Consider the following 14130-nt stretch of genomic DNA (forward strand, 5'->3'; position numbering starts at 1 on the left):
GTGTAATCCTACCACTAGAGGGCAGAGGTACAGCACCATACAGACTGGTGTACTATGGTACTGTGTAATCCTACCACTAGAGGGCAGAGTTATAGCACCATAGAGACTGGTGTACTATGGTACTGTGTAATCCTACCACTAGAGGGCAGAGTTCCAGCACCATACAGACTGGTGTACTATGGTACTGTGTAATCCTACCACTAGAGGGCAGAGTTACAGCACCATACAGACTGGTGTACTATGGTACTGTGTAATCCTACCACTAGAGGGCAGAGTTACAGCACCATTCAGACTGTTGTACTATGGTACTGTGTAATCCTATTACTAGAGGGCAGAGTTACAGCACCATACAGACTGGTGTACTATTGTAATGTGTAATCCTACCACTAGAGGGCAGAGTTACAGCACCATAGAGACTGGTGTACTATGGCAACGTGTAATCCTATCACTAGAGGGCAGAGTTACAGCACCATACAGACTGGTGTACTATGGTAATGTGTAATCCTATCACTAGTGGGCAGAGTTACAGCACCATACAGACTGGTGTACTATTGTAATGTGTAATCCTACCACTAGAGGGCAGAGTTACAGCACCATAGAGACTGGTGTACTATGGCAACGTGTAATCCTATCACTAGAGGGCAGAGTTACAGCACCATACAGACTGGTGTACTATTGTACTGTATCTCTAATATATCACAGAATGCAGTATAAAGTAGTAAATATTAAATGGCAACAAAAGCATAAGAAAGCTAATACCCCTATCACACCAAAATCCTGGGTCTCACATGGAAATTTGAACACGGGTCGGTCCTGGATGAGACCTGGGTTATACCACATTCACACTTAGCCTGGGTCTGCCCTGCTAAACTTGAATGGTCATAAAAAGTGGGAGGTGACTGCTCCACAGCCGCCAATCAGCTCATTGTAAGCATGACCCATGTCGGACTGTTCACACTGCACGCGGGTCGTTCCAGTTTCCAACCCTTCTCGCTAACCCCGCTTTGTATCAGGAACACTTTCACACCGAGTAGCGACCCGGGTTATTTAATCGGTGTAAAATGAGTATCTTGTTTCTGTATTGTGACTATGAATCATTGATATTATACATAATATAAATTGTCAGTAAGGGGAAATATAGAGTTGTGCCCTCTTCATACCCACAAGACAGCATCTCTGGGATCAGTAGTACATGACAGCATTGTGTGTGATGATTTATTCACCTTTAGTTGTAGTCCTGGCTCTGCCACAGCCCGGAAAGGAGAGGACTGCCAATACGTCTGCTCTGTCTGTTTCCACATCACCACATAGAAACTGGCACTGTCCTGGTAGCTGAAGATAAACCCAGCGTAATCGTCATCTGTCACTGTGTTCACGTGAAATGTCCCCGCAAAGTCCACACCATTGAAAGCTGTATAACCTGCAAGCAAAGATGTGCTGTCACGGGAGAGAGAGGAAGGACAGGAGGCGGTATGGTATGTAAGGGGAGAGAGAGGAAGGACAGGAGGCGGTATGGTATGTAAGGGGAGAGAGAGGAAGGACAGGAGGCAGAACGGGATGTAAGGGGAGAGAGAGGAAGGACAGGAGGCAGTATGGTATGTAAGGGGAGAGAGAGGAAGGACAGGAGGCAGTATGGTATGTAAGGGGAGAGAGAGGAAGGACAGGAGGCAGTATGGTATGTAAGGGGAGAGAGAGGAAGGACAGGAGGCAGTATGGGATGTAAGGGGAGAGAGAGGAAGGACAGGAGGTGGTATGGTATGTAAGGGGAGAGAGAGGAAGGACAGGAGGCAGTATGGGATGTAAGGGGAGAGAGAGGAAGGACAGGAGGCAGAACGGGATGTAAGGGGAGAGAGAGGAAGGACAGGAGGCACAACGGGATGTAAGGGGAGAGAGAGGAAGGACAGGAGGCAGTAGGGGATGTAAAGGTAGAGAGAGGAAATACAGGAGGCAGAACGGGATGTAAGGGGAGAGAGAGGAAGGACAGGAGGCAGTATGGTATGTAAGGGGAGAGAGAGGAAGGACAGGAGGCAGTATGGTATGTAAGGGGAGAGAGAGGAAGGACAGGAGGCAGTATGGTATGTAAGGGGAGAGAGAGGAAGGACAGGAGGCAGCATGGGATGTAAGGGGAGAGAGAGGAAGGACAGGAGGCGGTATGGTATGTAAGGGGAGAGAGAGGAAGGACAGGAGGCAGTATGGGATGTAAGGGGAGAGAGAGGAAGGACAGGAGGCAGTATGGTATGTAAGGGGAGAGAGAGGAAGGACAGGAGGTGGTATGGTATGTAAGGGGAGAGAGAGGAAGGACAGGAGGCAGAACGGGATGTAAGGGGAGAGAGGAAGGACAGGAGGCAGAACGGGATGTAAGGGGAGAGAGAGGAAGGACAGGAGGCAGTAGGGGATGTAAGGGGAGAGAGAGGAAGGACAGGAGGCAGAACGGGATGTAAGGGGAGAGAGAGGAAGGACAGGAGGCAGAACGGGATGTAAGGGGAGAGAGAGGAAGGACAGGAGGCAGTATGGTATGTAAGGGGAGAGAGAGGAAGGACAGGAGGCGGTATGGGATGTAAGGGGAGAGAGAGGAAGGACAGGAGGCAGTAGGGGATGTAAGGGGAGAGAGAGGAAGGACAGGAGGCAGTATGGTATGTAAGGGGAGAGAGAGGAAGGACAGGAGGCGGTATGGGATGTAAGGGGAGAGAGAGGAAGGACATGAGGCAGAACGGGATGTAAGGGGAGAGAGAGGAAGGACAGGAGGCAGTGCGGGATGTAAGGGGAGAGAGAGGAAGGACAGGAGGCAGAACGGGATGTAAGGGGAGAGAGAGGAAGGACAGGAGGCAGTATGGGAAGTAAGGGGAGAGAGAGGAAGGACAGGAGGCAGAACGGGATGTAAGGGGAGAGAGAGAAAGGACAGGATGTAAGGGGAGAGAGAGAAAGGACAGGAGGCAGTATGGTATGTAAGGGGAGAGAGAGGAAGGACAGGAGGCAGTATGGGATGTAAGGGGAGAGAGAGGAAGGACAGGAGGCAGAACGGGATGTAAGGGGAGAGAGAGGAAGAACAGGAGGCAGTGCGGGATGTAAGGGGAGAGAGAGGAAGGACAGGAGGCAGTGCGGGATGTAAGGGGAGAGAGAGGAAGGACAGGAGGCTGAACGGGATGTAAGGGGAGAGAGAGGAAGGACAGGAGGCAGAACGGGATGTAAGGGGAGAGAGAGGAAGGACAGGAGGCAGTAGGGGATGTAAGGGGAGAGAGAGGAAGGACAGGAGGCAGTAGGGGATGTAAGGGGAGAGAGAGGAAGGACAGGAGGCAGAACGGGATGTAAGGGGAGAGAGAGGAAGGACAGGAGGCAGAATAGGATGTAAGGGGAGAGAGAGGAAGGACAGGAGGCAGTATGGTATGTAAGGGGAGAGAGAGGAAGGACAGGAGGCTGAACGGGATGTAAGGGGAGAGAGAGGAAGGACAGGAGGCTGAACGGGATGTAAGGGGAGAGAGAGGAAGGACAGGAGGCGGTATGGGATGTAAGGGGAGAGAGAGGAAGGACAGGAGGCAGTATGGTATGTAAGGGGAGAGAGAGGAAGGACAGGAGGCAGTAGGGGATGTAAGGGGAGAGAGAGGAAGGACAGGAGGCAGTAGGGGATGTAAGGGGAGAGAGAGGAAGGACAGGAGGCAGTATGGTATGTAAGGGGAGAGAGAGGAAGGACAGGAGGCAGAACGGGATGTAAGGGGAGAGAGAGGAAGGACAGGAGGCAGTACGGGGTGTAAGGGGAGAGAGAGGAAGGACAGGAGGCAGTACGGGATGTAAGGGGAGAGAGAGGAAGGACACTGAGTGGAGGGATGTAAGGGGAGAGAGAGGAAGGACAGGAGGCAGTATGGGATGTAAGGGAAAGAGAGAGGAAGGACAGGAGGCAGTATGGGATGTAAGGGGAGAGAGAGGAAGGACAGGAGGCAGTATGGTATGTAAGGGGAGAGAGAGGAAGGACAGGAGGCAGTATGGGATGTAAGGGGAGAGAGAGGAAGGACAGGAGGCAGAACGGGATGTAAGGGGAGAGAGAGAAAGGACAGGATGTAAGGGGAGAGAGAGAAAGGACAGGAGGCAGTATGGTATGTAAGGGGAGAGAGGAAGGACAGGAGGCAGTATGGGATGTAAGGGGAGAGAGAGGAAGGACAGGAGGCAGAACGGGATGTAAGGGGAGAGAGAGGAAGAACAGGAGGCAGTGCGGGATGTAAGGGGAGAGAGAGGAAGGACAGGAGGCAGTGCTGGATGTAAGGGGAGAGAGAGGAAGGACAGGAGGCTGAACGGGATGTAAGGGGAGAGAGAGGAAGGACAGGAGGCAGAACGGGATGTAAGGGGAGAGAGAGGAAGGACAGGAGGCAGTAGGGGATGTAAGGGGAGAGAGAGGAAGGACAGGAGGCAGTAGGGGATGTAAGGGGAGAGAGAGGAAGGACAGGAGGCAGTAGGGGATGTAAGGGGAGAGAGAGGAAGGACAGGAGGCAGAACGGGATGTAAGGGGAGAGAGAGGAAGGACAGGAGGCAGAATGGGATGTAAGGGGAGAGAGAGGAAGGACAGGACGCAGTATGGTATGTAAGGGGAGAGAGAGGAAGGACAGGAGGCTGAACGGGATGTAAGGGGAGAGAGAGGAAGGACAGGAGGCTGAACGGGATGTAAGGGGAGAGAGAGGAAGGACAGGAGGCGGTATGGGATGTAAGGGGAGAGAGAGGAAGGACAGGAGGCAGTATGGTATGTAAGGGGAGAGAGAGGAAGGACAGGAGGCAGTAGGGGATGTAAGGGGAGAGAGAGGAAGGACAGGAGGCAGTAGGGGATGTAAGGGGAGAGAGAGGAAGGACAGGAGGCAGTATGGTATGTAAGGGGAGAGAGAGGAAGGACAGGAGGCAGAACGGGATGTAAGGGGAGAGAGAGGAAGGACAGGAGGCAGTACGGGGTGTAAGGGGAGAGAGAGGAAGGACAGGAGGCAGTACGGGATGTAAGGGGAGAGAGAGGAAGGACACTGAGTGGAGGGATGTAAGGGGAGAGAGAGGAAGGACAGGAGGCAGTATGGGATGTAAGGGAAAGAGAGAGGAAGGACAGGAGGCAGTATGGGATGTAAGGGGAGAGAGAGGAAGGACAGGAGGCAGTATGGTATGTAAGGGGAGAGAGAGGAAGGACAGGAGGCAGTATGGGATGTAAGGGGAGAGAGAGGAAGGACAGGAGGCGGTATGGTATGTAAGGGGAGAGAGAGGAAGGACAGGAGGCGGTATGGTATGTAAGGGGAGAGAGAGGAAGGACAGGAGGCAGTATGGGATGTAAGGGGAGAGAGAGGAAGGACAGGAGGCAGTATGGTATGTAAGGGGAGAGAGAGGAAGGACAGGAGGCAGTAGGGGATGTAAGGGGAGAGAGAGGAAGGACAGGAGGCAGAACGGGATGTAAGGGGAGAGAGAGGAAGGACAGGAGGCAGAACGGGATGTAAGGGGAGAGAGAGGAAGGACAGGAGGCAGTATGGTATGTAAGGGGAGAGAGAGGAAGGACAGGAGGCAGTAGGGGATGTAAGGGGAGAGAGAGGAAGGACAGGAGGCAGTAGGGGATGTAAGGGGAGAGAGAGGAAGGACAGGAGGCGGTAGGGGATGTAAGGGGAGAGAGAGGAAGGACAGGAGGCAGAACGGGATGTAAGGGGAGAGAGAGGAAGGACAGGAGGAAGTACAGGATGTAAGGGGAGAGAGAGGAAGGACAGGAGGCAGAACGGGATGTAAGGGGAGAGAGAGGAAGGACAGGAGGCAGTACGGGGTGTAAGGGGAGAGAGAGGAAGGACAGGAGGCAGTACGGGATGTAAGGGGAGAGAGAGGAAGGACAGGAGGCAGAATGGGATGAAAGGGGAGAGAGAGGAAGGACAGGAGGCAGTAGGGGATGTAAGGGGAAAGAGAGGAAGGACAGGAGGCAGTAGGGGATGTAAGGGGAGAGAGAGGAAGGACAGGAGGCAGAACGGGATGTAAGGGGAGAGAGAGGAATGACAGGAGGCAGTACGGGATGTAAGGGGAAAGAGAGGAAGGACAGGAGGCGGTACGGGATGTAAGGGGAGAGAGAGGAAGGACAGGAGGCAGTAGTGGATGTAAGGGGAGAGAGAGGAAGGAGAGGAGGCAGAACGGGATGTAAGGGGAGAGAGAGGAAGGACAGGAGGAAGTACGGGATGTAAGGGGGGAGAGAGGAAGGACAGGAGGCAGAACGGGATGTAAGGGGAGAGAGAGGAAGGACAGGAGGAAGTATGGGATGTAAGGGGAGAGAGAGGAAGGACAGGAGGCAGAACGGGATGTAAGGGGAGAGAGAGGAAGGACAGGAGGAAGTACGGGATGTAAGGGGAGAGAGAGGAAGGACAGGAGGCAGTAGGGGATGTAAGGGGAGAGAGAGGAAGGACAGGAAGCGGTAGGGGATGTAAGGAGAGAGAGAGGAAGGACAGGAGGCGGTATGGGATGTAAGGGGAGAGAGAGGAAGGACAAGAGGCAGTAGGGGATGTAAGGGGAGAGAGAGGAAGGACAGGAGGCAGTAGGGGATGTAAGGGGAGAGAGAGGAAGGACAGGAGGCAGTACGGGATGTAAGGGGAGAGAGAGGAAGGACAGGAGGCAGTATGGTATGTAAGGGGAGAGAGAGGAAGGACAGGAGGCAGAACGGGATGTAAGGGGAGAGAGAGGAAGGACAGGAGGCAGTAGGGGATGTAAGGGTAGAGAGAGGAAGGACAGGAGGCAGAACGGATGTAAGGGGAGAGAGAGGAAGGACAGGACGCAGTACGGTATGTAAGGGGAGAGAGAGGAAGGACAGGAGGCAGTATGGTATGTAAGGGGAGAGAAGGGAAGGACAGGAGGCAGTATGGTATGTAAGGGGAGAGAGAGGAAGGACAGGAGGCAGTATGGGATGTAAGGGGAGAGAGAGGAAGGACAGGAGGCGGTATGGTATGTAAGGGGAGAGAGAGGAAGGACAGGAGGCAGTATGGGATGTAAGGGGAGAGAGAAGAAGGACAGGAGGCAGTATGGTATGTAAGGGGAGAGAGAGGAAGGACAGGAGGCGGTATGGGATGTAAGGGGAGAGAGAGGAAGGACAGGAGGCAGAACGGGATGTAAGGGGAGAGAGAGGAAGGACAGGAGGCAGAACGGGATGTAAGGGGAGAGAGAGGAAGGACAGGAGGCAGTATGGTATGTAAGGGGAGAGAGAGGAAGGACAGGAGGCAGAACGGGATGTAAGGGGAGAGAGAGGAAGGACAGGAGGCAGAACGGGATGTAAGGGGAGAGAGAGGAAGGACAGGAGGCAGTAGGGGATGAAACGCGAGAGAGAGGAAGGACAGGAGGCAGAACGGGATGTAAGGGGAGAGAGAGGAAGGACAGGAGGCAGAACGGGATGTAAGGGGAGAGAGAGGAAGGACAGGAGGCAGTATGGTATGTAAGGGGAGAGAGAGGAAGGACAGGAGGTGGTATGGGATGTAAGGGGAGAGAGAGGAAGGACAGGAGGCAGTAGGGGATGTAAGGGGAGAGAGAGGAAGGACAGGAGGCAGTATGGTATGTAAGGGGAGAGAGAGGAAGGACAGGAGGCGGTATGGGATGTAAGGGGAGAGAGAGGAAGGACAGGAGGCAGAACGGGATGTAAGGGGAGAGAGAGGAAGGACAGGAGGCAGTGCGGGATGTAATGGGAGAGAGAGGAAGGACAGGAGGCAGAACGGGATGTAAGGGGAGAGAGAGGAAGGACAGGAGGCAGTATGGGATGTAAGGGGAGAGAGAGGAAGGACAGGAGGCAGAACGGGATGTAAGGGGAGAGAGAGAAAGGACAGGAGGCAGAACGGGATGTAAGGGGAGAGAGAGAAAGGACAGGAGGAAGTATGGTATGTAAGGGGAGAGAGAGGAAGGACAGGAGGCAGTATGGGATGTAAGGGGAGAGAGAGTAAGGACAGGAGGCAGAACGGGATGTAAGGGGAGAGAGAGGAAGAACAGGAGGCAGTGCGGGATGTAAGAGGAGAGAGAGGAAGGACAGGAGGCAGAACGGGATGTAAGGGGAGAGAGAGGAAGGACAGGAGGCAGTGCGGGATGTAAGGGGAGAGAGAGGAAGGACAGGAGACTGAACGGGATGTAAGGGGAGAGAGAGGAAGGACAGGAGGCTGAACGGGATGTAAGGGGAGAGAGAGGAAGGACAGGAGGCTGAACGGGATGTAAGGGGAGAGAGAGGAAGGACAGGAGGCAGTATGGTATGTAAGGGGAGAGAGAGGAAGGACAGGAGGCGGTAAGGGATGTAAGGGGAGAGAGAGGAAGGACAGGAGGCAGTATGGTATGTAAGGGGAGAGAGAGGAAGGACAGGAGGCAGTAGGGGATGTAAGGGGAGAGAGAGGAATGACAGGAGGCAGTAGGGGATGTAAGGGGAGAGAGAGGAAGGACAGGAGGCAGTATGGTATGTAAGGGGAGAGAGAGGAAGGACAGGAGGCAGTATGGTATGTAAGGGGAGAGAGAGGAAGGACAGGAGGCAGTACGGGTGTAAGGGGAGAGAGAGGAAGGACAGGAGGCAGTACGGGGTGTAAGGGGAGAGAGAGGAAGGACAGGAGGCGGTATGGGATGTAAGGGGAGAGAGAGGAAGGACAGGAGGCAGTAGGGAATGTAAGGGAAGAGAGAGGAAGGACAGGAGGCAGTATGGTATGTAAGGGGAGAGAGAGGAAGGACAGGAGGCAGAACGGGATGTAAGGGGAGAGAGAGGAAGGACAGGAGGCAGTATGGTATGTAAGGGGAGAGAGAGGAAGGACAGGAGGCGGTATGGGATGTAAGGGGAGAGAGAGGAAGGACAGGAGGCAGTAGGGAATGTAAGGGGAGAGAGAGGAAGAACAGGAGGCAGTATGGTATGTAAGGGGAGAGAGAGGAAGGACAGGAGGCAGTATGGGATGTAAGGGGAGAGAGAGGAAGGACAGGAGGCAGTATGGGATGTAAGGGGAGAGAGAGGAAGGACAGGAGGCAGAACGGGATGTAAGGGGAGAGAGAGAAAGGACAGGATGTAAGGGGAGAGAGAGAAAGGACAGGAGGCAGTATGGTATATAAGGGGAGAGAGAGGAAGGACAGGAGGCAGTATGGGATGTAAGGGGAGAGAGAGGAAGGACAGGAGGCAGAACGGGATGTAAGGGGAGAGAGAGGAAGAACAGGAGGCAGTGCGGGATGTAAGGGGAGAGAGAGGAAGGACAGGAGGCAGTATGGTATGTAAGGGGAGAGAGAGGAAGGACAGCAGGCAGTATGGTATGTTAGGGGAGAGAGAGGAAGGACAGGAGGCAGTACGGGGTGTAAGGGGAGAGAGAGGAAGGACAGGAGGCATTACAGGGTGTAAGGGGAGAGAGAGGAAGGACAGGAGGCGGTATGGGATGTAAGGGGAGAGAGAGGAAGGACAGGAGGCAGTAGGGAATGTAAGGGGAGAGAGAGGAAGGACAGGAGGCAGTATGGTATGTAAGGGGAGAGAGAGGAAGGACAGGAGGCAGAACGGGATATAAGGGGAGAGAGAGGAAGGACAGGAGGCAGTATGGTATGTAAGGGGAGAGAGAGGAAGGACAGGAGGCGGTACGGGATGTAAGGGGAGAGAGAGGAAGGACAGGAGGCAGTAGGGAATGTAAGGGGAGAGAGAGGAAGGACAGGAGGCAGTATGATATGTAAGGGGAGAGAGAGGAAGGACAGGAGGCAGAACGGGATGTAAGGGGAGAGAGAGGAAGGTCAGGAGGCAGTACGGGATGTAAGGGGAAAGAGAGGAAAGACAGGAGGCAGTATGGGATGTAAGGGGAGAGAGAGGAAGGACAGGAGGCAGAACGGGAAGTAAGGGGAGAGAGAGGAAGGACAGGAGGCAGTACGGGATGTAAGGGGAGAGAGAGGAAGGACAGGAGGCAGCAGGGGATGTAAGGGGAAAGACAGGAAGGACAGGAGGCAGAACGGGATGTAAGGGGAGAGAGAGGAAGGACAGGAGGCAGTACGGGATGTAAGGGGAGAGAGAGGAAGGACAGGAGGCAGAACGGGATGTAAGGGGAAAGAGAGGAAGGACAGGAGGCAGTAGGGGATGTAAGGGGAGAGAGAGGAAGGACAGGAGGCAGTATGGTATGTAAGGGGAGAGAGAGGAGGGACAGGAGGCAGTACGGGGTGTAAGGGGAGAGAGAGGAAGGACAGGAGGCAGTACGGGGTGTAAGGGGAGAGAGAGGAAGGACAGGAGGCAGTACGGGGTGTAAGGGGAGAGAGAGGAAGGACACTGAGTGGAGGGATGTAAGGGGAGAGAGAGGAAGGACAGGAGGCAGTATGGGATGTAAGGGGAGAGAGAGGAAGGACAGGAGGCAGTTTGGGATGTAAGGGGAGAGAGAGGAAGGACAGTAGGCAGTACGGGGTGTAAGGGGAGAGAGAGGAAGGACAGGAGGCAGAACGGGATGTAAGGGGAGAGAGAGAGGAAGGACAGGAGGCAGTACGGGATGTAAGGGGAGAGAGAGGAAGGACAGGAGGCAGTATGGGGTATAAGGGGAGAGAGAGGAAGGACAGGAGGCAGAACGGGATGTAAGGGGAGAGAGAGGAAGGTCAGGAGGCAGTACGGGATGTAAGGGGAAAGAGAGGAAGGACAGGAGGCAGTAGGGGATGTAAAGGGAGAGAGAGGAAGGACAGGAGGCAGAATGGGATGTAAGGGGAGAGAGAGAGGAAGGACAGGAGGCAGTACGGGATGTAAGGGGAGAGAGAGGAAGGACAGGAGGCAGTATGGTATGTAAGGGGAGAGAGAGGAAGGACAGGAGGCAGAACAGGATGTAAGGGGAGAGAGAGGAAGGTCAGGAGGCAGTACGGGATGTAAGGGGAAAGAGAGGAAGGACAGGAGGCAGTAGGGGATGTAAGGGGAGAGAGAGGAAGGACAGGAGGCAGAACGGGATGTAAGGGGAGAGAGAGGAAGGACAGGAGGCAGTACGGGATGAAAGGGGAGAGAGAGGAAGGACAGGAGGCAGTAGGGGATGTAAGGGGAAAGAGAGGAAGGATAGGAGGCAGAACGGGATGTAAGGGGAGAGAGAGGAAGGACAGGAGGCAGTAGGGGATGTAAGGGGAGAGAGAGGAAGGACAGGAGGCAGAACGGGATGTAAGGGGAGAGAGAGGAAGGACAGGAGGCAGTACGGGATGTAAGGGGAAAGAGAGGAAGGACAGGAGGCAGTAGGGGATGTAAGGGGAGAGAGAGGAAGGACAGGAGGCAGTACGGGATGTAAGGGGAGAGAGAGGAAGGACAGGAGGAAGTACGGGTTGGAAGGGGAAAGAGCGGAAGGACAGGAGGCAGTATGGGGTGTAAGGGGAGAGAGAGGAAGGACAGGAGGCAGAATGGGATGTAAGGGGAGAGAGAGGAAGGTCAGGAGGCAGTACGGGATGTAAGGGGAGAGAGAGCGGAAGGACAGGAGGCAGTATGGGGTGTAAGGGGAGAGAGAGGAAGGACAGGAGGCGGTATGGGATGTAAGGGGAGAGAGAGGAAGGACAGGAGGCAGTATGGTATGTAAGGGGAGAGAGAGGAAGGACAGGAGGCAGTACAGGTGTAAGGGGAGAGAGAGGAAGGACAGGAGGCAGAACGGGATGTAAGGGGAGAGAGAGAAAGGACAGGATGTAAGGGGAGAGAGAGAAAGGACAGGAGGCAGTATGGTATGTAAGGGGAGAGAGAGGAGGGACAGGAGGCAGTACGGGGTGTAAGGGGAGAGAGAGGAAGGACAGGAGGCAGTACGGGATGTAAGGGGAGAGAGAGAAAGGACAGGAGGCAGTATGGTATGTAAGGGGAGAGAGAGGAAGGACAGGAGGCAGTATGGGATGTAAGGGGAGAGAGAGGAAGGACAGGAGGCAGTATGGGATGTAAGGGGAGAGAAAGGAGGGACAGGAGGCAGTACGGGGTGTAAGGGGAGAGAGAGGAAGGACAGGAGGCAGTACGGGGTGTAAGGGGAGAGAGAGGAAGGACAGGAGGCAGTACGGGGTGTAAGGGGAGAGAGAGGAAGGACAGGAGGCAGTACAGGGTGTAAGGGGAGAGAGGAAGGACACTGGGTGGAGGGATGTAAGGGGAGAGAGGAAGGACAGGAGGCAGTACGGGATGTAAGGGGAAAGAGAGGAAGGACAGGAGGCAGTACGGGATGTAAGGGGAGAGAGAGGAAGGACAGGAGGCAGTATGGGATGTAAGGGGAGAGAGAGGAAGGACAGGAGGCGGTATGGGATGTAAGGGGAGAGAGAGGAAGGACAGGAGGCAGTAGGGAATGTAAGGGAAGAGAGAGGAAGGACAGGAGGCAGTATGGTATGTAAGGGGAGAGAGAGGAAGGACAGGAGGCAGAACGGGATGTAAGGGGAGAGAGAGGAAGGACAGGAGGCAGTATGGTATGTAAGGGGAGAGAGAGGAAGGACAGGAGGCGGTATGGGATGTAAGGGGAGAGAGAGGAAGGACAGGAGGCAGTAGGGAATGTAAGGGGAGAGAGAGGAAGAACAGGAGGCAGTATGGTATGTAAGGGGAGAGAGAGGAAGGACAGGAGGCAGTATGGGATGTAAGGGGAGAGAGAGGAAGGACAGGAGGCAGTATGGGATGTAAGGGGAGAGAGAGGAAGGACAGGAGGCAGAACGGGATGTAAGGGGAGAGAGAGAAAGGACAGGATGTAAGGGGAGAGAGAGAAAGGACAGGAGGCAGTATGGTATGTAAGGGGAGAGAGAGGAAGGACAGGAGGCAGTATGGGATGTAAGGGGAGAGAGAGGAAGGACAGGAGGCAGTATGGGATGTAAGGGGAGAGAGAGGAAGGACAGGAGGCAGAACGGGATGTAAGGGGAGAGAGAGAAAGGACAGGATGTAAGGGGAGAGAGAGGAGGGACAGGAGGCAGTACGGGGTGTAAGGGGAGAGAGAGGAAGGACAGGAGGCAGTACGGGATGTAAGGGGAAAGAGAGGAAGGACAGGAGGCAGTAGGGAATGTAAGGGAAGAGAGAGGAAGAACAGGAGGCAGTATGGTATGTAAGGGGAGAGAGAGGAAGGACAGGAGGCGGTATGGGATGTAAGGGGAGAGAGAGGAAGGACAGGAGGCAGTAGGGAATGTAAGGGGAGAGAGAGGAAGAACAGGAGGCAGTATGGTGTGTAAGGGGAGAGAGAGGAAGGACAGGAGGCAGTATGGGATGTAAGGGGAGAGAGAGGAAGGACAGGAGGCAGTATGGGATGTAAGGGGAGAGAGAGGAAGGACAGGAGGCAGAACGGGATGTAAGGGGAGAGAGAGAAAGGACAGGATGTAAGGGGAGAGAGAGAAAGGACAGGATGCAGTATGGTGTGTAAGGGGAGAGAGAGGAAGAACAGGAGGCAGTATGGTATGTAAGGGGAGAGAGAGGAAGGACAGGAGGCGGTATGGGATGTAAGGGGAGAGAGAGGAAGGACAGGAGGCAGTAGGGAATGTAAGGGGAGAGAGAGGAAGAACAGGAGGCAGTATGGTGTGTAAGGGGAGAGAGAGAAAGGACAGGAGGCAGTATGGTATGTAAGGGGAGAGAGAGGAGGGACAGGAGGCAGTACGGGGTGTAAGGGGAGAGAGAGGAAGGACAGGAGGCAGTACGGGGTGTAAGGGGAGAGAGAGGAAGGACAGGAGGCAGTACGGGGTGTAAGGGGAGAGAGAGGAAGGACAGGAGGCAGTACAGGGTGTAAGGGGAGAGAGGAAGGACACTGGGTGGAGGGATGTAAGGGGAGAGAGGAAGGACAGGAGGCAGTACGGGATGTAAGGGGAAAGAGAGGAAGGACAGGAGGCAGTAGGGGATGTAAGGGGAGAGAGAGGAAGGACAGGAGGCAGTATGGTATGTAAGGGGAGAGAGAGGAGGGACAGGAGGCAGTACGGGGTGTAAGGGGAGAGAGAGAAAGGACAGGATGTAAGGGGAGAGAGAGAAAGGACAGGAGGCAGTATGGTATGTAAGGGGAGAGAGAGGAGGGACAGGAGGCAGTACGGGGTGTAAGGGGAGAGAGTGGAAGGACAGGAGGCAGAACGGGATGTAAGGGGAGAGAGAGGAAGGACAGGAGGCAGTACGGGATGTAAGGGGAAAGAGAGGAAGGACAGGAGGCAGTAGGGAATGTAAGGGAAGAGAGAGGAAGGACAGGAGGCAGTATGGTATGTAAGGGGAGAGAGAGGAAGGACAGGAGGCGGTATGGGATGTAA

The 14130-nt window shown here is 54.6% G+C and overlaps 1 protein-coding gene across 3 annotated transcripts in view; it reads right to left on the reverse strand.

Annotated features, from left to right (window-relative positions):
- The window catches only part of THBS3 (thrombospondin 3), an 809978-nt gene that overhangs the window by 223815 nt on the left and 572033 nt on the right, over positions 1-14130 (reverse strand). For all 3 annotated transcript variants that reach the window (XM_088448476.1, XM_088448475.1, XM_088448477.1), the window contains one exon: positions 1224-1420. In XM_088448476.1, coding sequence (XP_088304602.1) covers positions 1224-1420 — 197 coding nt within the window. The remainder of the gene's footprint in view (positions 1-1223; positions 1421-14130) is intronic.

Source organism: Taudactylus pleione, unplaced genomic scaffold (genome assembly GCF_031769625.1).
Source record: "Taudactylus pleione unplaced genomic scaffold, aTauple2 ptg000455l, whole genome shotgun sequence".
NCBI classification, from domain to species: domain Eukaryota; kingdom Metazoa; phylum Chordata; class Amphibia; order Anura; family Myobatrachidae; genus Taudactylus; species Taudactylus pleione.